Raw genomic sequence first — 21,941 nt, 5'->3', positions numbered from 1 at the left:
TTCTTTCTAGGTTCCAGTGTAGCAAACCACTCGCTCCTCTACTTCCACCACTCAGCCATGACCAGCATAATAAATACTGAGTTTCATTTGTTCCTCACAGTCTCTCATGAGTTGTTTTATTCCATGAAAACTACTATGCAAGTTCAATGTCAAAATAGCATTCTGTTCCTCGTTGCCATATGTATAAAGTGGTGATTTTTTTTTTTTTTTTTTTTTTACCTCGCAAGGAGAGGAAAGGCAGTCCATATGTGTGTTTTCTTGTGTTGCCATCACAAAGGCTGGATTTCTGTAAGCTTGACAGACTATTTTAGTGATCACTTTGATCAAGATGCAGAATCTGAAATATGTATTGTCAAGAATGTGTAGTGTTTTTCGGGATTTTTTAGGTCTATCTTTTTTTGGTCTATAAAGATAGATTATGTGGATTCAAGGTTTAAAGTCTACTTGTGATTTTTTCTTATATAGGTATATATTGTTTTTAATGTGATGGACAACAGGTCATACAACTGCAATAATAGAGGTATGTTTTAATGATAAACACTTATTTTACTGTAGCTTTCCTCTCTCATATCAAGTCCATTTCTAGCATCAAAATAATATGTTCCGAGGTTAAAAATTTGTTGTGCTGTTTGAAAATTACAAGATTACACTGCGTAATGTCATTTTTTTCAACTTAACAATCACACCAGTCAGCCCGAACCTCTGCCAACCACACTTGAAGCAGCTTAATATTGTTAATAGACAAAGGAAGTCATTAGAAGAAATATGCTAACTGTTTATTTCTCAATATTTTTTTTACTTGTCTGTCTCAGAAATGTTCAATTAAATATTTCTTAAACATAAAAGAAGTGTCATTTTGTCATCTATAGTCAGACCATTTAGTTTGAGGAATTAAGTTACATTATTTTTTATTTTATAAGAATTGCAGACCAGTGGTTATGTCAAGTCAGACAAGAAAACATCTTATAAAGGAGGTACGTACGTGTTTACTTGTTTGTCACAGAACATGAGGTGAACAGAGGATGCCCAGCAAGCAAGAACACTAGCACAGATCTAGTGGATCTTTGTTTCAACAGGGCAAGAGCAGGTGCACTGTTGGTCATTCAATTTGTCAACAAAAATACTTATATTTCTATAGTAACACTCCAGTTTTTACTAGCCATTACCAATTCCCTAAATATATTGTGCATAACTTGGCATATTTCATTTGACAGTGGAAATTGTTCATTCTGTATTGTGTAGTCTGCTTCCATCTATGCCGTGTAATATTTGATCATGGTTTCCTTCAGTGCTTAACATTAGATTGGTGTATAATTCATGCATAAGATGTAAGATTTCCAGAAGCTTTCATTTGTAGTATCCCGTGAAGTTGGCTCATTTTCTTTATAATTGTTTTTGGTAATGTACTACATATTCACATAGACAAACTAATGTTTGACCATCCACAAAATTTCTCTTTTCTTTAGCCCTACAAAGTTGTATTTTCAGGCAATAATCACTACCTCCCAGGTGTTGCTTGTACTTTGTCATTCAAGTGAGCCTGTGTGATTCTTGGTCCTGTGGGGCTGTGTTTACACCCATGTAAGTTGATTCATTTTATTCTCAAGGAATTATTTGACATGTCATTTCGAGTTAGCATCATTCTCACTGGCTGGGTCATTTCGAGTTAGCAGTATTCTTGCTGGTTGAGTCAAATTGTAAGAAACAACAGGCATCAATAGACAGTAGTGTGCAAATGGCCTCAGATGATTATGGACATAGAATGAAATATCAGTGTTGCTGTGGCTGAGGCAGCGTAGTCATAAGCGTCAAGCAAGAGTACGAGTGTATTAATTGAATAGGGTATTAGACCTGAATTGGTAGTTTCGGGCAATTATTCCTTTATTTGGTAAGCAACAGATTTTTTCTTTAAAATGAACACACAACAATTCACGTCTCCTAGTACTGAATTCATGCACTCATACTTGCATTTGACTTCAACGACTACACCACCTCACCTACAGCAACACTTATTTCTGTTTGTCCATAGTCATTGGAGGTAGCCTACACACTACTACCTGATGATTCTGACAATTCCACTCAGCCACTGGGAACAGTGCTATAGTCTAAAGTGACTCCCTATGAATTGAATTAAATTAAATTAAATTGACTTGCTTGATGTAAACATGACCCAAAGGTTGCTCCACACTAGTATATCATTGGTCCCACTCACTCCCATGTTGCAATCCCCACAGTGTGAATGTCATTCTCACTACTAATGCATGTACAAATTAAACAAGTCTCATGCACCCATATTTATTTTATTTATAAAGTTGATAAATCTGCTTCCTTCACAATATCTTCAGCATCATCATCAATGTTATCATCAGAATCAAAGGCAGCCATCATTTCATCATCAACCACATCTTCATCTCCATCTTCCTCATCTCCTTCCTCTACCTCATCATCATCCTCCTCATCCTCCTCTTCTTCTTTCTGATCTTTGTATTTCTTCCTTTCACTTTTGGACATGAACCTGAGAATGAAAAGGTTTAATTAAATGTCTCCCTCCCAAATACAGGATGTCCCTTGAGTTAAAGCACATACTTTGGGACTTGAACTATTTCAAGTTGAAAATCCTCTATACACATATGCTGTATTTTGCAAGAAATTAAGGAAGTTTGTGTAGTGGGTTCTGCTCCCTCTTGGTGGGCCTCCGCCACACTCCCTCCCACCTCCCTAGTGTGCTATGTATTCAAATATTGCCTCATGACATTAAGATATCATTGTTTTGTGTAATGTACACAGTCAGAACCTTATGAGAAACAGTTATTAGCAAATGACTATTCATATTTTTTGTCAGTGAAGAAAATGTACAGGATTAAGTTATTTGCTAACCGTTTCCCATAAACCTCTGACTGCGTACATTACACAAAATGCCACAAGGCAATATTCAAGTACATAATGAGCTGGGGAAGTGGGATGAGGGTTTTGGAGGCTCACCAACAGTGAGCAAAATCCCCTACACAAAACTTCTACTTTAATTTCTCGCAAAAAACAGCATATGTGTGTATAGAGGACTTTTTACTTAGAATTACTAGAAAGTATGTACCTTAACTCATGGGACATCCTGTATGTACGAAAAGCAGAACTCTTTAGAAGTACAGTTGCTCCGAGGTGGGTTGACTCCTATAGAAAGCCACACACCACATCTCCCCCTATCCTGGCAGAACACCTGATTGGTGTATTTAAAGTTCTTGTCACTTTTTAAAATATTTTAACAGGATGTCCCGTAACTTCTGTTAATTCTAGGTTGAAAATACTCTACATGCGTGCACTGTGCCTCGTTTTATTTTGTGAGAAATTAACATTAAAGTTTTGCATAGTGGGTTTTCCTCCTCATGTGTGGGCCTCCACCACCCCCAACACTCCCTCCTCGCCAGCTTGCCATGTACTCCAGTGGAGCTACATGGCATTAAGTGATAACTAGAGTGCATAAAAGTGGCACTTAACCACTGAATTTGGGAGGTATGTCTGTACATTTTCTAATTTGATGACAAAAATGAAATTTGTAATTTGCTAACGGTTTCTATTAGGTTTTGACTATGTTACACACAATAATGATCACTTGATGCCACACAACACCACTTCAGTATGTAGCAAACCAGGAGAAGGGAGCAGTGTGGCAGAGGCCAACCCGAGGGAACAAAACCCAAACCTTATGTTGATTCATCACAAAGTAAAACAAAACAGTTTATGTGTATAGAGTATTTTTGACTTTAAACAGTGATTCTCAACACTTTTGTTTCCATTACTCCATGAATCCTTAACAAATTCAGTGGCTTCCTTCAATTGTCTCCCAAGTCCTATCCCAACATTGCACAATTACAATTTTACACATTTTATAATATTCAAGTAGTTATATGTAACATCTTGTAACAACTTTTATTAATCAATCAATTAATATTTATTATTCTGCAAGGACAGTCATATGCAACTTTTTATTTAAAAAGTTAATAAGAAATATATAATTTGTAACAGTTTGCCATGGCCCCAGGTTGAGAACCACTGACTTAGAAAATCTAAGTAATTCTGAGAAGCATGCAACAACCTAAGTAATTCTGAGAAGCATGCAACAACCAACCTTATTTCATCGTCGTCATCCTCGTCCTCATCATCGTCATCAGCAAACAGTTCCTTAAACTCGTCCTTATCCTTAGCCTTCTGTTTCTCCAGGAGTTCTCGCTTCTTGACCACCGGCAGGTTGTAGTCGTCCATCTGGACTCTGTTGGAGATACGCCTCATGTGCTCCTTCTCCCTCAGCTTGCGCCAGCTGGCATGGAATGATGACATCGGTGTTCCACCCTGCTTCACTGCAATCTGTGTGGAATGTACAATTCAATACAGATTTTTCCATAGCCTGTCTCCTGTTTAGCCCAAATGTCCTCACCACACTACAAGATTACTTCTTTTCCCTATATCTCCTTTTGTCCAATACTTTGTCTGTGACAAAGTATTGCACAAAATTTTGCACAGTAATTTTGTAGTGTGGAAAGGCACCAGCTGACCAAGCCATGGACTCTTCAGTGACATTACAGGAGCCACTCTCCACTTGGTACAAGATTACAAATACAAGTAATACCTTAAGTCTCCAGCTGTGACTGACCAGTAACATCTCTTTCCCTGATACAAGATTTACTTCTTTAACCTAATCAGAGAGAGACTTCACCCACTACTCACAGCACGCTCAATACCAAAGACTATTTGACGTGTAACTTTCCCAACTAAAAAAACATGGCAAGTGTTTTTTATTATATAGCAAACTGATAAAGTACAGGACAATCTCATACCTTGCAAACAAATAAAGGATTTTAGAAGGAATGAAAAGTAAACCATGGATCAATCAGCAAACAAGAATTCTGCAAATGAGTTTTTCCATGTTTACACAGTTGTATGGACAGTTGAGTAGTCAACCTCAGGTCAACCCAGGAATACTTCACCTACAAGTCTTCCTCAGAAAGTATTCCTGGGTCAACCTGAAATTTTTGTCTACCCATCTTCACTACTTTCCCATGTTTGTGAACATGTCACTACTAGATGGAAAATTAATAATCCAAAGCCTGTGATGAATACTACACAGTGTAGGTATGGTGGGAAGAGACAAGTTGAAGGAAGAATACTCACCTCCCAGTCTTTCAAAGACTTTGTGTCTCCAATGGCAAAGGTGACATCTTTTCTCTTGGATTCAATAAACTCTTGATTTTCTTTTATTTTTTCCAACAAGTGTTTCATTTTCTTATTGTAGTTGGGAACCTTGCACTTTTTCATGAATGCCTTCAGCTGAAAGGAAAACAATGTATATTAATTACTATAAAATGGGTAAGGATAAGAAGAATCTAATCTATCAATATAACTGACTTGCTCATTGAAGAGAAATGGCCAAGACAAAGCATTCAGTAATTTATCCACTAACAAGAAATCCCTCATTCTAAGCCTCAAATCCATACCACAGGAACACTGCTCAATGTCTACGTTAACTATTCTGCCTGACACCAGTGAAAATCTAATTTAAGAGCCTTAAAATAAATGCCATTTCGTACACATCATTGGTCTGAGGACTAACAAACATGTAAAATAAGTTATACCAAAAATTATAAGTAAAAAAGCAGTTACACATAATTTAACTAGATAGAATAAAAATTTGTAGCCCTGACCTGCAAAACAAGTGGAACCACCAGCTCAGGGAAGCCAATGGAGGCGGCCTCAACACTGAGGTAGTTGATGATGCCGTTGTACACTTGGTCCACCACGCCGTCCTTGAAGCCAGACTCGGACATCTCAGAGCGGGAGAGACGCAACATGCACAGCCAGTCAAAGGGTCTGATGGACGCCTTCTTGTGCTTCTTACCGAGGGGAGCTTTGTTGAGAATCTGTAATTGAAAAAGTTTGTTAATCAATACCTATACATCTTTATTTGATCGTCTCACTCCTTATAAGAATAGCCACAGGAGATATATTACTGTTTATACTTCTTTACACATGATTCTTGCTTCCTGTACTCTATCCATTTCTAGTATTTCCACCCCATCTTTATTTAGGTGTGGGATTTGAAAATGATAAAAGGGAATGGATAAAAACTTGAGTCAAGCAAGACATACCAGTAACACAAGTAGTTAAGAAAAATTGTCCTTAATTATTGACTTAAGTACTGATCCAAAATAATAAAGGCAAATATATCAGCACACATACCTCCAACAGGAAGGGCAGGACTGGTATGAAGGTGCTGGTGTGTCGGGAAAGTTCTGTCAGAATGTCACACACATGGAACACCAGCGGGTAGAAGGAAGGAGTGGGCTGGAGCTTCATTGTTCCAATGGCAATCTGAGGACAAATGAGACTGTCATCAACTGTGCAACCTTCCAGGGAAAAAATACATACATTACTGATGCTGTCTTCCCCCACAATGATATGTAGCCAAGAACAGGCACACAACTTTCACATTCACACCACTCTTAATACCTTGGCAGACAATGGTATTAACAAAACACAATTCAATCTCAAGTTTGTAATGAAGACAGCATGAAGCACACACAAAATGCTGCATCATGAGATAAGATTGCACAGTTTTTAGTTCCTTACCTGAGTGAGTGGGTAAATGACAGGCTGCAGGGCTGGACTAGGGTGAGTCTTGGACAGGAGTTCAGCCCACAAGTGGATACAGTGAATATACTGCCAATTGTACACCAGCTGAATCCGCTCCTGTTTGAAAGCAACACCATCAATAACACTTCTAACACTGTCTTGATCATCTCATGCACAGTCTACATAATGTTGATGCAAGGATCCTAGGAACAGTGAAGGGATAGGAGGCATCAAAGAAGACAAGAGACCAGGTTTGGATGGTAGAGGATGTTATGAGGAACAATGGACAAAGTAATGAGACATGAACACTGGAGATCGAGTACAAAAAAAGAAGGAAAGGAAGAGACAAGACAAGATGGAAAGATAGGGGCTCATCTCACACAGTATAAAGCTGACAAGGAGTCTCTTAGCAATGATGTTACTGAAAAAAACATCTTTTAAGTGGCCATCAAACAATCTTACCTTCTTCTTGACCATGATGGCATTCCTGAGGTGAAAAGCCATCTGACGGATATACACAAAGGCATGTTTGTACGCCAGCACTTGGTCCAGGGCATACAGCTCCACCAAGGACAGCCTCATGAAGTCAATCAGGCCCCAGGTAGATGGTGACGTGAATCTCGAATTTTGAACGTAGGTCAAATATAACCGCTGAAATTAAAGCAAGTTTTAGGAAACATTCAACTGTAATTTAAGTATTGTATTTCACTGAATCTTTTTATACAAGAAATCATTGAATATTTCACTAATGGTTCAAATGGAATAATGATACAAGGCACACACAGTAACCTCACAGTAGCAGTGTCACAAGAAAGCCATCGCTCCTGTCAGTTACCTTTAGCACCCACTCCAGGGGCTTTGGGGGAAGGTTCTGTGCTAATCTGAAGATGGCAACAAATGCCACCACCCTGACCCTCTTCTCACTAGTGGCCCACAGCGTGATAAGTCTCTTGAGCAGCATCTTGCACACAGCCGGGTGCTTGGCGTAGTACCCCAGGAGAGGCAGCACCCCTCGGTTCAGGACCACCTCTGCCACACTGGCTTCTGCCATGCACTCTGTCAACTAATACTGACAATTAGTAATTCACCTCCATAAAATTAACAGCATTTAATTACTAAAACTATCTATAACTCAAGCAATTTCCCTACAAATTTTTGATTTCTTCTTTCCAAATCAAAACGACACATGTACACATTAATAAGTCAGAAATCCCACCTCAATCACCGAGTAGTTCACAATCAGCAAGCATAGCTCCAAAAAATACCCCTGAAATTCTTACTGTGACAAGATTCCGGAGATACGGCTTAAAGAAGTTCCTCATCTTGGTCCATCTTCTGCTCTTGGTGGGATCATCCTTGGGTGTCTTTAGCTTGAGAATGCCGGCCAAAGCTGACGGCACACTCCGCAGGCACAACCGGATTATAGAATTGAAAACTGGGAAAGAACAAGACAAAATTAAAAACCCTGATAAAAAACAATAGATAATGAACTACAGCACTATACAGGGAGCAGCCCAAACAAAGCACACACACACACACACACAAACACACCTCACTCTTACCCCTGTTGCTCTAGGGGAAAGTATTAATCTTACGGACCACAGTACAATACCACAGAAACTCAGGCACAGCACAATACACAGATCATAAAAACAACTAACACCAACACTAATTACAAATACCTCCACTTATTACACACTAAACATATGACAGCATCTTATTCATCCACCAGTTATGCACCAGCAGTGTGGCATGACTTACTTTGGGGACCTTCCACTTTGTATTTGCTGGTGGCTTCTCCTTCCTCATTGTCCTTGCTTCCCAGACTCTCAATGGCTGCCAAAAAGGCCTGAGACACATCCAAGAAGGCATTGAGAGGCCTAAAACACAAATAAATTTAAAAAATTGACTTTAAAATTATTGAAAATAATGTTTGTCTCCAAAACCTTAAGACACATTTATTGATCACGACTTTTATTTGTAAATCATGTATCTTCATTTCTCCACTCCACTCTATGAATAATGACCTTAGGAGTTATTCTTTTTACATGTTAGAGAATCAAGGAAGGCAGGAAAGAGACAAAATAAGACTAAAGACTAATGGTAAACATAGTCAAGAAGGCTGATGATGTATAAAGAGCATGAATTTGTTAGCAGCGCCCAACAGAGCTAAGAGTGTGACTGATGAATCTGTTAACATAATAAAATATGACAAGAGGTAAAATACAATTATAAAAGCAATCAAGCTTTGATAAAAAAATATTAATTAAATCCTATCTTGTTGTATGTCGTTACTAAAGAAAGACTGTTACTTACTTGGGGCCTTGTAATTCCTGCTCCCATTTGTTGATCATTGAAGCTGTGACAATGTTGGAGCCTCTCTTCTGAAGCTCCTCATCCTCTACATCACTCTCGTCACTGCCAACCTGAGAAAGCAAAGGAAAAATATATCCGTAAAGGTAAAGCTATTTCAATTACACAAATATCAACCATGTATTGGGTTTGTAAGCTCTCAAAAAATTAAATGGAAGGGTTTAATGAGGATTTTCTTCCTATATACTCACACACAAATAATACATAAAATACTAAATCTGGACTGAGTCTGTAGTATTCACTCATTGCCATCATCATTAAATATAGATTTTCCTTTTTCCTACCAAAATTATATAGACAATTTCTTAACTCAGAAATAATCTGACAACCCATACTCAAGAATCTGAACACTGTATTTTGCCCGGTTTGTCTAAAAGCCTCACACATACACCTAACTCCTCAAAGTGCTCATACAGAAAAAGAGAATATGTGAATTTTTTCATTGCCAAAAGAGTTAAAGAACAAACCTCCAGCTTAGAAGGTGGCTGAAATATTGCTCCACCTCTTTCTTTGTCCTCTTCCTTTTCCTCTTCCTCCTCCTCACTGTCCTCTTCTCCTGAACTGTTCAAGTCCATCACATCGGTCGACTCCATCATTGTGGCATAAAATTCAGGATCGTTCTTCTTCAGTTTCTCCAGGTATTGTTTGCGACTCATCTTGCCGACCCCAGCCAAGTCTTCATCCTCTTCAAAGTCCAGGTCGTCATTATCTGTCAACATGTGGTGGTTTTGTAGTCCTGTGTTATGACCAGCTTTTATAATGGACGGGAAAATTCTATATGTACAGCAGCAAAAGTTATTAAACAAAAAGGCCTACTTAGATGCCAGTCTCCGAGCAGCTCTGAGAGAGTTAAACAAAAAGAATGGGATAAATGTCTAGCAACTTTCCTCTTAAATGGGTTCAGGTCATAGGAAGATGGAAATACAAAGGCAAGTATGGAATTCTGAAGCTTTTAAAAAGAGAAAAAAGGAAAAAAAATACAAAAAATACAATTACAACTGGACTGGTTATTAGAAAGATGAACTGAACAATTATCTGGCTGAGATAATCACAATCACAGGTTATTAAGTCACCACTCATTGGCAAAGTAATTGGTCTAATGCCAAAAGCATTTCAGTGTTTTAAACTGTGCTTTACAGAGACAAACAACCACAATAGGTACCTTCATCCATCTTTTTCTTTTTCACCTTGCTTTGCTTTCTTTTCGTAGTTGTTTGTGGGTTTTCCTCATCCTGAAATTCATGATGATGCATTTAAAAATATAATACACAAAACTAGTCCCAAACATAATATACTAAATACCTCAAGAATATAATATCTTGTAATACTTATAACCACACAATCTACACTTCATTTAAATTTTGCAGTCATTTGGGGTGACTTACAGAATCCTCCTCGCCATCATTAATCATGGAGAACATGTCGTCCATGCTGGTCTTGGCTGTCATCTTCTCTCTCTTCCTCTTCATCCCTGCTGCCTTCACACCACCTTTGCTTTTAGGCTTCATAATGCTGTGTGATCTAGAAGTGACACAGAAAGTAATGAGCAATATACTTAGTAGAGTGGAGACTCAATACTCAAATGTCCAAATAGTCGAACTCTTCAAAACTCAAACGCAAATGTTCGATTTAATACTCGAAAAAATACCCGAGAGACAAATGTCCACCCTCCACCAATTGTACTGCCACGGTCGTCAGAATACATTCTTGTACATTCTGTCTGTAGTTTTTCATTTATAAATTTACATTAAAACCAAAGACTTATTTATTAGTGGTGAAAATATCTGGCAATCAAACAGCTGCACATTTGGTCGTATACAAAGCTCTGTCCTCTCCCTTCTCGCAACTGTCACTGTCGCATTCTGTTACCATATTACCGGTAATACCGTTAATACAATATACTGGATGCCAGTGCGCATCCCTAGTCCAACCGCAGTCTTGAGAAAAACATTCTTTTAGAAACTTACAATGACACCAAAGAGGCATATAAATGGTGAAAATAAGGAATCTGGTGAGAGTGTAAGTGTTAGTGAGCTACAGCCCGCTACAAGTGTATTCACAGGAATCACACCAAGAGACAAGTTAGACATTTTCATAGATAGTTATTCATCCTCTATCTCCCTCCTCCCCTCTTCTACAATCCTTCAATTACAGTATCTACAAATCAAAATTATAAAAAAAAATACATTGAAATTTTTATAAAATTGAGGTTTTGCTACGATTAGAACGAATTACCTGATTAATAGGTATCAATAGCCAAACTTTTTAATACTCAAACAACCATTTGGAATTAATTCAGTTCGAGTATTGAGTCTCCACTGTAAAATTGTATCATGCAGATATCTTTTTTAATTATTTCTGATTGGTAGGTGAGAATCCTGAATGTTTATGGAGAGTCCTGAGGGAAAGACACTGGGCACTGTCCAAATAAAGTTGTCCCTCCACTCTCCTAGTTTCCCAGCTCCCACTTCAGAGCTCTTTCACTCAGCTGAAATGAAGTGGGAATGAAACTATGATAACCAAAACTAACCAAACCCTAACTCAAACCTAACCTAGTTCAGGAAACATACAATGCTGCTATGTCTTCCTCAAAACTATTCTGCCCAATAGCGTGGTTAAGTTAAAGTTAACATTAGTTTAGTTATATTTCCATTCCCATGCTATGTCAGCTGAGTGAAATTGCTGTGAAGGGAGAGCCAGAAAACATGGAAAGTTGGAGGAATGGCTTTATTAGGACAGTGCCAGACACTGATTAAGCAGCACTAAAGTTGACCTGTGGTCCCTGGCTGCCTCAGCTAGATGTCTATATTTTTCTATCAACTTGCAGTGTTACATCAGGCTGCTGGCATAATAACTTAATTAAACCTAACCAAGCTTAACCTAACTAAACTGGCAAAGGAGTCAAAAGAAAGCCAATAAAAGTGCCACTATCCTATAACAACGCCATCAGCGATTTTTACAAATTTAGAGGGTTTCTTGAGGCTCATTAACCAGTTTAGTTAGGTTAAGATACTGGCAGCAGTAACATTTTGTGACCTTGCACGTAGAAATAATGCCAGGAGAATGCAGAATTGGCAACTCAGCCCTGTCGGCCGTGGCCAAGGCGGCTTGTTAGGTTAGGTTTGATTTTAAAATACGCAGGTAACCAAAAGTGACACAAGCCAAACATACTAAATTCCAAAATAAACGATATCATAACTCAGTGTTTATAAGTTCTGCTGGGAAAAAAAAAAAAAAAAAAAAAAAAACAGCGCACCTTGCCCCGTCACTCCTAAACAGCCCGCCAGCACCAAGAGAGCACCGAAGAGGTAGTAGTGAATGGAAAGAGAATTAGGGAAAGGGAGGAAATGATTGGAGAGATAGAAGAGTACTGGAAAACTATTGGAGGAGTAAATGAACCAGCTAGGAACTTAGGAAACATCACCCTAGATAGGAAAATAGAGGAAGGAATGAATGAAGAGATCAGTATGGAGGAGATTGAGAGGTATGTGAAGAAACTAAAGAGGTAAGGCTCCGGGTATCGATGGGATTCTGAATGAATTTTACAGAGAGGGTGGTCGAGGAGTGATTGAGGGGCTGCATGAGTTGTTTGGAAGGATCTGGAGGGATGAAAGAGTGCCTGCAACCTGGAATGAAAGTAGAGTGACACTTATTCATAAAGGAGGTAGTAAAAGTAGGAAGGAAATTAGGAACTATAGACCAATAGCAGTGTGTGATTCAGTGTGTAAGATATTCTGTGGTGTGTTGAATGAAAGACTGAGTGAAGTGATAGAAAGAAATAGGGTAATGGGTGAGGAACAGAATGGGTTTAGGAAGGATAGAAGAGGTGAGGATAACATGTATGTAGTAAATGAAGTGATAGGGAGAGCGAGAAAGGACGGTAGGAAGAAGTATTTAGCTTTTCTAGACATAGAGAAGGCTTATGATAGAGTAGATAGGAGAATGCTGTGCAAGGTATTAGAAAAAGTTGGGGTGAGTGAGAAGATAGTGAGAATCATTAGGAGTATGTATGAGAATACAAGAGCGGTGTTTAGTATGGGGGATCTGGTGACTGGATGGGTGAGTAATGAGAGAGGAGTGAGACAAGGCTGTGTTCTTTCCCCTTTACTATTTGGCCTATATGTGGAGGAGATGGCAGCGAGAGTGAGGCGAACAGGATTAGGAGTGAAAGTGGGGAATGATGTGCTGAGCATTCTCCTGTATGCAGATGATGTGGTGGTCCTTAGTGAGCACCATGCAGAGCTGCAGGAAATGCTGAACGCTGTGAGTGAGTATGGAAGGGATTTTGACGTTAGATTCAGCAGGGAGAAGAGTAAAGTATTAGTAGTAAATGGGGATGCATTAGACAGGAACAGGACATGGATGCTGGGTGGGGAGGAAATAGGAAGAACAAAGGAGTACAAGTATCTGGGTATTTGGGTGGATGAAAGAGGGTGTGAAAGGACCAAGCAGGAAAGAATAGCACGGACTAACCAATGGGTGGGGAGGCTAGGTAGTGTAGCACGGTGCAGGGCAAATAAGTATGAGGTAGAGGACTATGGAAGGGAGTAGCTATCCCCAGCATCATGTATGGTTTAGAAACAACAGTGTGGACTAGGAAAGACCTGAATAGGCTAGAGGTTCTGCAGAACATGACAGGCAGGATAGCGTTAGGTGCCAACAGGTATGTGGCAGTGGAGGCGATCAGAGGAGATATGGGATGGAGTACATTTAGAGAAAGGTTAGCTAAGGCAGTGTTGAGGTATAGGGTTAGACTGCAGAGGATGGATGGGAGTAAATGGGCAAAAAAGGTGTACGAATGGAACGTGTATGGACAGTGGGCACAGGAGTCGTTTAATATAGAAATTTGGGTGGGTGAAATAGGAATGCTTGTTAGAAGAGCCATAGGACATGGAAGTGTAGATGCGAGTAAGAGAGAAATCAATAGGCGTGTGGAAGAGAAAGGAAAAGCAGAGTGGAGGAGGGGGATGAGTGAGAAGACAACGCTAGAATGGTATCGGAGAAAGGACCGGCCTAGGTGTGAAAGTTTTTATGATGGGAGCTGCAGGGGGAACTGCTGTTCAGAGCCAGGACCAAGTCCCTGGAGGTGAACAGCAGGGTGTATAGGTGGAAGAATGGAGGAAGCAAGGTGTGTGAGGTATGTGAGAGGGGTGTGGATGAGACCGTAGAACACTTGATGCTGGAGTGTGAGGGGTATGGGTGTGCAAGAGACAGGATGTTAGGTGTAGTGATAGAAGAAATAGGAGTAGAAGCATGTAGTGAGATGAGAGAGAGGAATGCTAGGGAATGGATGGAGTACCTGCTGGGGCTGTGTGTTGAGAGACAGGTAAATGGTCGGATGATTGAGGGTGTGAAAGATTTCTTAGAGAGTGCCTGGAGGGAACGTATGAGAATGATTGAAAGGCAGGGACCCCTCAGGGACAGGGATGGGGAACAGGTGTGAATGTGATGAATGATGAGGGAGGGAAAGCTTTAATGCTTCAAACTTCCTGCCCCGTTCTTCCATTTCCAGGTGTGTATGGGAGAACGCCGATCCAAAGGTTACACCGACAGCAAGTGCTGGGTGACTCCCAACTCAAGCTCAAACCACCACACTCACCACCACTACTAACACACCAATCAGTCTGTTAACACCTACACCTCCACACACAACACACCACGTCACCTCACCTTGCCCTGGGCCCACTGGTGTGCTGCCCGTAGCCTCGTGCTGGCCTGTAGTGGTGGCGGTGGTTGTCTTCCTTGATGCGCCGCTACACAGGCTCGCACGTGTTGTCCTCCCTGGCTCCCTCCCCTGTCAACCACCCCAAGGCCCCAGGCTCCCAGCAGGCTGCCACTGACGTTCTTCTTTTTCATCGGCATAACATTTAACACGAATAATCTTTTTCTATTCCAAGGAGGTTCAGTAACAAAAGGCGGCATGATATATATATATATATATATATATATATATATATATATATATATATATATATATATATATATATATATATATATATATATATAGTGAAGCCAGCACGTTACTGGTCCGCTGCTGCCCCTACCCTCCATACACCAAAAACGTCACCAGCCCCCAACTGAAAATATATGAAAACGCCTTTATTACGCTTTAAGCTACGTAAAATACACCTAAAAGCTCTAATAGGGATAGGGGATGTAAGGGTGTAGACTAGAAGTGACAGCTGACGACGTTTAACTGTTACAAAGACTATATCCATCTCTTCTCGTCATTCACTATATAAAAGACAGTTCAATGTAATATCTTCCAGCAGTACACCTCATATAACTGGATGAATACTACTTCGAACACTGTACTGTACCAGGCTGTACCTGAACCCACTAACTACGTAACAAGATATCAGGTAGGGCAGTGCATGTAATAATTGTAACTATATGAGTATACTGTGTAATTTCACGCAGACGAAAAGTTGTAGCCGCTGCAGGGGAAACTGAGTGACCCGTTTATCACTTACTAGGTTGCGTGAATAGGCCCACTGCAATTCAACGATTGTTCTGGCAAGGCAGGGCAATAGCACTGATAAGACGCCATGACGGTCACCTTGCAATGTGGTATTCCACTATCACAGTACTGAGCGAGTGACTGAGGTGCACGAGGCGCCGCCACTGCCAGGGGTCACATGGCGCCGCCCACTAGCAACACCTAATCACTCGACGCATTGTAACTACCATACGCCTAATTAGTAATTAACTACCCTTCACCAACTAATTGCATACATCTGACAACTTCTATGCACGATACACCTTCCTAGTACAGCCTGTCCATCCCATCAATATCCCGTCACCGTCCCATCACTAATGACACTGTCGCACCATTAATCAATTACACTTCACCATCCACTCACCCACACGTCACCCCTTCAGTACATTAATTATTAATATATAACTTTCTAATAAATTATCCGCCCCATTCCCGTCCCATCACGGCCCTGCCTTCCACTCTATAGAATCACCCATACATTGAGTAGGTGGAGCAGGTGGTGGAAGTGGAGCGGTCAGCGTGTTGGCAGAATTCGTGGCTGGTATAGTGAAATGGACGCGGTAGTGGCAGTGGTGGGTGAGTGAGAGGGATGCAGGGAGGGAGAGGGGTGTAAGGATAGGGAGGTGGGAGGGTGGGGATGGTTGGGGAGATTTCATTTGACTTGATACTTTTATTCACAAATCGGGAAGTACAAACATATGATACAGTTAAGGAAAGTAAGGTAAATAGGCCTACATATAATTTGTGAATGAGACTTGTGATCAAAGTTTATACTGTAGTCTCGGCAACTTAGGTCAATGTGAAATCGTCACTTTAGAGGTAGCCAATGCAGTTAGCGATTGAAACCCATCGCGGGGAGACAACATCCAGGGCGGTGGTTACCACATGGATCAGTGTTGACACCAGTAATGTTCCAAATATATATTAGTGGTATACAAGAGGACTTGAGTAACTATATAAATATGTTTGCAGATTTTGTGAAACCATTAAGTTATACAACGCAATGAGGACTGAATAAAATTGCAGATATATTGACAAGATCTGAATTTGGAGCCAAAAGTGGAAATTAGAATTTAATGCTAAGAAATGCCATGTGATGGGTTAAAGTAATAGAAGACCTACGTGGTAAAACAAACTGGGAGAAGAGTTCATAATGAAGAGGAAGTAAGAGAAAGACCAGGGAGTGATTATACAAGACACCCTGACTCCAGAAAAACTGATATAATTGATAATTTACTTCAATATATAAGAAACTAACAAATATCAGGGTGTCGCTTATAATTACATGGATAAGAGTATGATAAAAAAAAATTCATAACCACCATGATAAACCCCAGACTGGAATACGCAGCAGTGGTGAGGTCTCCACATATGCAAAAGGATATCAGGAAATTACGTAGAAAGAATTCAAAGGACAGCTACAAAGATGGTGCCAGAGATGATGGTGCCAGAGATGAGAGAGAGAGGAAATCTAATAACAATGTATAAGATAATAAACCATATGGAAAAGGTAGACAGACAAGACCTGGTATCACTGATAGAAGATGTAGAGACGGGAGAGAGAGGACATTCCAAGATCATGAAGAGCCATTGTTTAAGGAACATTAAACAGTTAAGTTTTCCACATAGAACGGTGGATATCTGGAACGGCTTGAGTGAAGATATTGTAACAGCAGAAAATGTGCATATATTTAAGGAAAAGTTGGACAAAAGTAGATATGGAGACAGGTCATTATAAGCTCCGTTCGAACCCCATAACATATAACTACGTGAATACAACTAGGTAAATACATTGCATCTCCTTGAAACACACCCTATAATGGAAGCAAGGAATGAAAGCAGAGGCAAAGGATAAAACACTGTATTTTAGCCCTTGACACCTGAATACGAGGGAAATCAGGAACATTAAGGTTTTCTAAATATATTGTATCAATGAGTAACAAAAGTAATAAAATATGTTGTCACTGTCACTTTGTTGATAGGCACTACATGACATTATTCACGTAGTGCTCTACAAGAATACTGAGAGAGAGAGAGAGAGAGAGAGAGAGAGAGAGAGAGAGAGAGAGAGAGAGAGAGAGAGAGAGAGAGAGAGAGAGAGAGACTACTACCAAATTAGACTTAAAATCACAAGTCCTACATATGCATTACTGATCTGTACATGAAGTGGCAATAAGGTGTTCCATTAGCCTTCCACCTTCCATTTAACCATCAGACTTTACACATTATCAGCATATGAGAATCTGCAGGAAAAAAAAATATAGGGAAAGACCATCAATGTCTCAGGAAGTAATAATAATAAATGAAAGTGGAAGAAATGTGTAAGCATAGCAGTTTCCTTCATGAGTAAAAGGAAAAAAAAATAACTTGCTGCTATGATCTTTTGTGCAAATAAAACACACACACACACACACACACACACACACACACACACACACACACACACACACACACACACACTGGTCATTCAAATACACTAAACATCCATTAGAGATCTATAGAAGGGAATAAATAATAAATAATCTAAAATATAAGAGAATAAATAATATGCAAAATACATTCTTATATATGCAAACATTAAAACAAGATATGGGGCTCTGTCTCATTTTGTATCTGTTACTGAATTCAATCTATGCATTTCAAATATTTACTAAACCTTACACTAAAATTTCTCTTAATCACAGAGAGACTTGCCTACTTCTAATACTTTTTCCTTTTTATCAATCCTAGAGTTTTCCTTGATATAAATTGCCTATAACTTTGAGTAATGGTATTATTTGTTAAGCTTAGAAGACACAATATAAGAGGATAAATACTAACACAGCATGAACCTTTCCTATAAATACTATCCTGTAAGACTCAACTACATAAATGACTTGACTTCCTTACCAGCTAGTGGGAGAGGAAAGCTTGATGAGGGAGAAAGATTAAGTCTGTTCTATGCAATACTACTAAATGAAAAGCATACCTTCATATAAATAACACTATATAGCCACTTTATAGTTACTAAGCTGACTGGTTCTCTCCACCCTATAAAGTGTGATTGCAATACTACTAAATGAAATGCCTACCTTCATATAAACACCACTACGAACACTTCGTAACAGTTATCACAATGCACAGTTCTCTTCCCCATCTCTACGTGCAATACTACTAAATGAAATACTTCTAACCAGTTAACAAGCTGAATCTTCCCCATAGACAAATCTGTTCTGTGCAAAACTAGTGAATAAAAGGCATATCTTCAAATAAATACCACCATGAACACTCATAAATAGTTAACAAGCTGCTCAGTTCTCTTCTCCCTTAGATATAATTCATCTGAACAATTACTACTAATGAAAACTACAGAAAACACCCATCTGAACACTATATACTTAACAAGTTGCTCATTTCTCTTCCCCCATAGATGTAACTCTCTTCTAAACAATACTACTAAATGAAAACCAGATAAATACCATCATGAACATCTCTGTATACAGTTAGCAGGCAACACAATTCTCATCATCATCATCGATATATGTCTGTTCCCTGTAATGCACCTTCATGTGGATGGTGAGGCGAGGCTTGCTGTTGTATGCATGGCCACACACAGCACACTTGAAGGGCCGGTTACTATTAAACACTCTCTCGTGCTTCTTCAGACTCTTGTAGGCCAGAAACTTAACCTTACAGCTTGGACACTCATACTTCCTCTCAGTGGTGCGAGCGTTCAGATGCTTGGTCAGGTGTGTCTTAGAGGAGAATGTCTTGAGGCACGTTTTGCACCTGTATGGCTTCTCTCTGCTGTGGTGGATTTCATGCCTGGCTAGAGCGATGGCAGTCAGGTACCGGTGGCCACAGAGACGGCACTGGTGTGGGTAGTACTGCTTACGGACTTCCCTCTTGTGCCGCATGAGGTGACTGGAGTTGGAGTAGCTCATTCCACACTCGTTACAAGCATGTATCTTATCCCGATGGTTCCTCTCTATGTGAAGCCTGGCACTGCTGAGGTTGGCAAAGTTCTGGGCACAGTGGCAGCATGGAATCACTTTGCTAGTGCCGTGAATGCGCTCATGGAATTTGCGATTCTTCTCATGAGCGAATGAGTGGCTGCAGAACATACACTTGTAAGGACGGTTATCAGTAGAGATGGAGAAACGTTTGAGGTGGTTCTTGAGGTACTTTAGTTTGGCGAATGTCTGCCCACACTCCTCGCAATAAATGTCCATAGTCTGTTGTTGTTTTTTGCAAGGAGTACGTTTTCTTTTGACAGGGAACTGGCAATTACAGAGATAGCAGTTGCATGTCAAGCTGTTGGAAAGCTTCAGAGGCGGCAGTTCACCCTCATTACTCATGTTATTCATACAACAATTCTCAGAGCTTAGAGAATTGCTTGCAGACTTACCATATTTCAAATGTTTGAATATATAGCAGTACTGGCAGAAGTCTGAACAGTTTTCATCACAGTTTGTTGATTCATTTCCCCATGCCATGTTTTCCTTCATAGAACTTGTGTCATGTGGAGATAAACTGTCTCTACCTGCTGGCCAGTATGTGCCTGAGGGAAATAAAGAAAATATTGCTACACTTCTCTTCACACCCTATCACTGGAAAAGTCCTATGTAAGCCGCCACCACCACTTACTTACCAAGACTCAGTTCCCAGCTAGCACTGACATTACCGGCGGGTGATTGCATAAAACTCATCTGGCTGGAAAAGAAAGATGGAGATTGAAATGTACAGAAAACACTTGATACACACAAAAGATAAAATACTTTAACATTTGTGCAGTCCTCTCATTAGCCATTCTGAAGATCTGCTCCCTATTTTTTTCTTCTTTTTGTCATTGTTTAATAAGATTTCATTGCTTCTAGTGCTGTGAGATTGTTGCATATATCACAATGAAAGTATTAATAAGTAAAATATATGTGATACCAATAATTAAGTTCTTTATGGGAAGGATCTCAGTAAATGGATTGAAAGCAAGGATTCTATAAAGGTCCCTTGAAATTGTACACTAGTTCATAAAATAACACATAGGCTTTATCAATACTGGTCATTCGTCACCACTCAAAGCTAAAGTATGGTTAACTGGATATCCACACTGTCATTCATTCTCACTTCACATTAGGAGCAATGATCAACATTTTTTTTTAAGCAAGAGATGCTTAGGTCAAGAGGAAAAGGAAGAAAAAACAAAAGACTTAATGAATATAATGATCAAATATAATACAGCATAACGTTACTATATTTTTCATATTTTAGTCACCTTGAGGCAGTGGTACATAGAGCGGGTGGGGTAGTAAAAAGCTTAAGTTTTAAGGAGAAAATAAATAAATACGTTAAATGAGAGAGAGAGAGAGAGAGAGAGAGAGAGAGAGAGAGAGAGAGAGAGAGAGAGAGAGAGAGAGAGAGAGATGAATGAATGAATGAAAAGACAAAATAGTGAGAAAGGAAAGAACGAAAGACTAATGAAATAAATAACCAAATAAATATAATAAAACCTACCTTTGGTTTATCTCTTCCATCTTGACTTGCTGTTTCTTGCGATTCTTGTATCTCAAAATGAAATCTGGTGGCTTGGTATCGATACCTGTTGAAAAAGACATTAGCCTTACCAATGAGGTTTACTGACACAAGGGCAGATTCAGTCAGTGGTAATTTTAATTGTAAACTTATCTAATTTCCTGACTGAATGTTTGAGGGAAGGAAGAAAAATTTAATTAATAGGTTAAGAATAAAAAGGCATGAGAAACAGGTGAGAAAGATGGGTAAATGTAACAGGTAAGAATAAGAAATCAAGAAAAATAGGTGAAAGTAACAGTTAAGAATAAAATGCAAGAGACAAATGAGAAAGTAACACAAAAATAAACGTGGAAAAAGTAAAAATTTAAAGCAACAAACGAAAAGAAATAAAAATAACACATCTCACAAACATACAACGGTAACCCACCACTATACAAAATCAACTTGGATCAAACAAATCATGAGTAACAAATGTGAGCGAGAAAATAATTACCTTGAGCCAGAAGACATTTGTAGTTCCTGAGCATATTAGTGACTCTGTTCTTCTCTATAGTCACCATACAGTTCCATTCCGCAGGCGTGAAATACGTCTGGGCGTCCGTGTCTTCACTAGGATTTAACATTGGAGTGATAAAAGGAGTAATAAAGGCACGAGTGGCAAATGGCGCAATCAACACGTGAGGACTCGAAATGTCAACACGCGGCGCTTCTCTGGATCTTCATCAGCTGTTTCAAAATGTTCGGATGACATTTTTTCTTTCTGTGTTAGGAAGAGGTTAATGGTGAACAATACATATATAAATAATTAACACAATATTCCTTCATTTAAGAGCTAAAAAGTACAGGAATTAAAGCCATTAGCCATTTTATAGTTACCGCGTATTTTTTTCATCTAACACTTTTAACTTTATCAACGAGAGGGATTACCTTAGCTTCATTA

At 39.4% G+C, this 21,941-nt stretch overlaps 2 protein-coding genes across 2 annotated transcripts; both read right to left on the bottom strand.

Moving 5' to 3' along the window:
- Positions 1 to 2,281: 2,281 nt before the first annotated feature.
- On the bottom strand, positions 2,282 to 14,806 carry LOC123512336 (nucleolar complex protein 2 homolog). The gene is made up of 15 exons (XM_045268673.1): positions 14,665 to 14,806; positions 10,380 to 10,515; positions 10,157 to 10,226; positions 9,462 to 9,703; positions 8,938 to 9,047; positions 8,383 to 8,501; positions 7,902 to 8,056; positions 7,457 to 7,684; positions 7,084 to 7,272; positions 6,619 to 6,738; positions 6,229 to 6,360; positions 5,694 to 5,909; positions 5,164 to 5,319; positions 4,124 to 4,359; positions 2,282 to 2,515 (listed from the first exon to the last, which is right to left on the bottom strand). Exons 2-15 carry the CDS (start codon positions 10,500 to 10,502, stop codon positions 2,305 to 2,307), a joined length of 2,307 nt encoding a protein of 768 aa, XP_045124608.1. The 5' UTR covers positions 10,503 to 10,515; positions 14,665 to 14,806; the 3' UTR covers positions 2,282 to 2,304.
- A 2,565-nt stretch (positions 14,807 to 17,371) lies between these two features.
- LOC123512413 (zinc finger protein 85-like) lies at positions 17,372 to 21,875 on the bottom strand. Its single transcript, XM_045268811.1, has 4 exons — positions 21,495 to 21,875; positions 20,984 to 21,068; positions 20,124 to 20,185; positions 17,372 to 20,033 (listed from the first exon to the last, which is right to left on the bottom strand). The coding sequence occupies exons 1-4, from the start codon at positions 21,622 to 21,624 to the stop codon at positions 18,976 to 18,978; spliced, it is 1,335 nt and encodes a 444-aa protein (XP_045124746.1). The 5' UTR covers positions 21,625 to 21,875; the 3' UTR covers positions 17,372 to 18,975.
- Between the last annotated feature and the right edge of the window lie 66 nt (positions 21,876 to 21,941).

This window comes from Portunus trituberculatus, chromosome 33 (assembly GCF_017591435.1).
Source record: "Portunus trituberculatus isolate SZX2019 chromosome 33, ASM1759143v1, whole genome shotgun sequence".
In the NCBI taxonomy this organism is placed as follows: Eukaryota; Metazoa; Arthropoda; class Malacostraca; order Decapoda; family Portunidae; genus Portunus; species Portunus trituberculatus.
This window is presented reverse-complemented; position numbering and strand designations above follow the sequence as displayed.

Excerpts from the sequence above, each read along its gene's own strand:
- LOC123512336 (XM_045268673.1), bottom strand. The coding sequence starts at position 10,502 with ATGAAGCCTAAAAGCAAAGGTGGTGTGAAGGCAGCAGGGATGAAGAGG. Across the intron at positions 8,502-8,937 it reads CAGGAATTACAAGGCCCCAA|GCCTCTCAATGCCTTCTTGG; the intron begins GTAAGTAACAGT and ends TTTGTGTTTTAG. Across the intron at positions 5,910-6,228 it reads TCCTGCCCTTCCTGTTGGAG|ATTCTCAACAAAGCTCCCCT; the intron begins GTATGTGTGCTG and ends TTTCAATTACAG.
- LOC123512413 (XM_045268811.1), bottom strand. The coding sequence starts at position 21,624 with ATGTTAAATCCTAGTGAAGACACGGACGCCCAGACGTATTTCACGCCT. Across the intron at positions 21,069-21,494 it reads CAAATGTCTTCTGGCTCAAG|GTATCGATACCAAGCCACCA; the intron begins GTAATTATTTTC and ends CTTTTTCAACAG. Across the intron at positions 20,186-20,983 it reads ATGGAAGAGATAAACCAAAG|CCAGATGAGTTTTATGCAAT; the intron begins GTAGGTTTTATT and ends TTTCTTTTCCAG.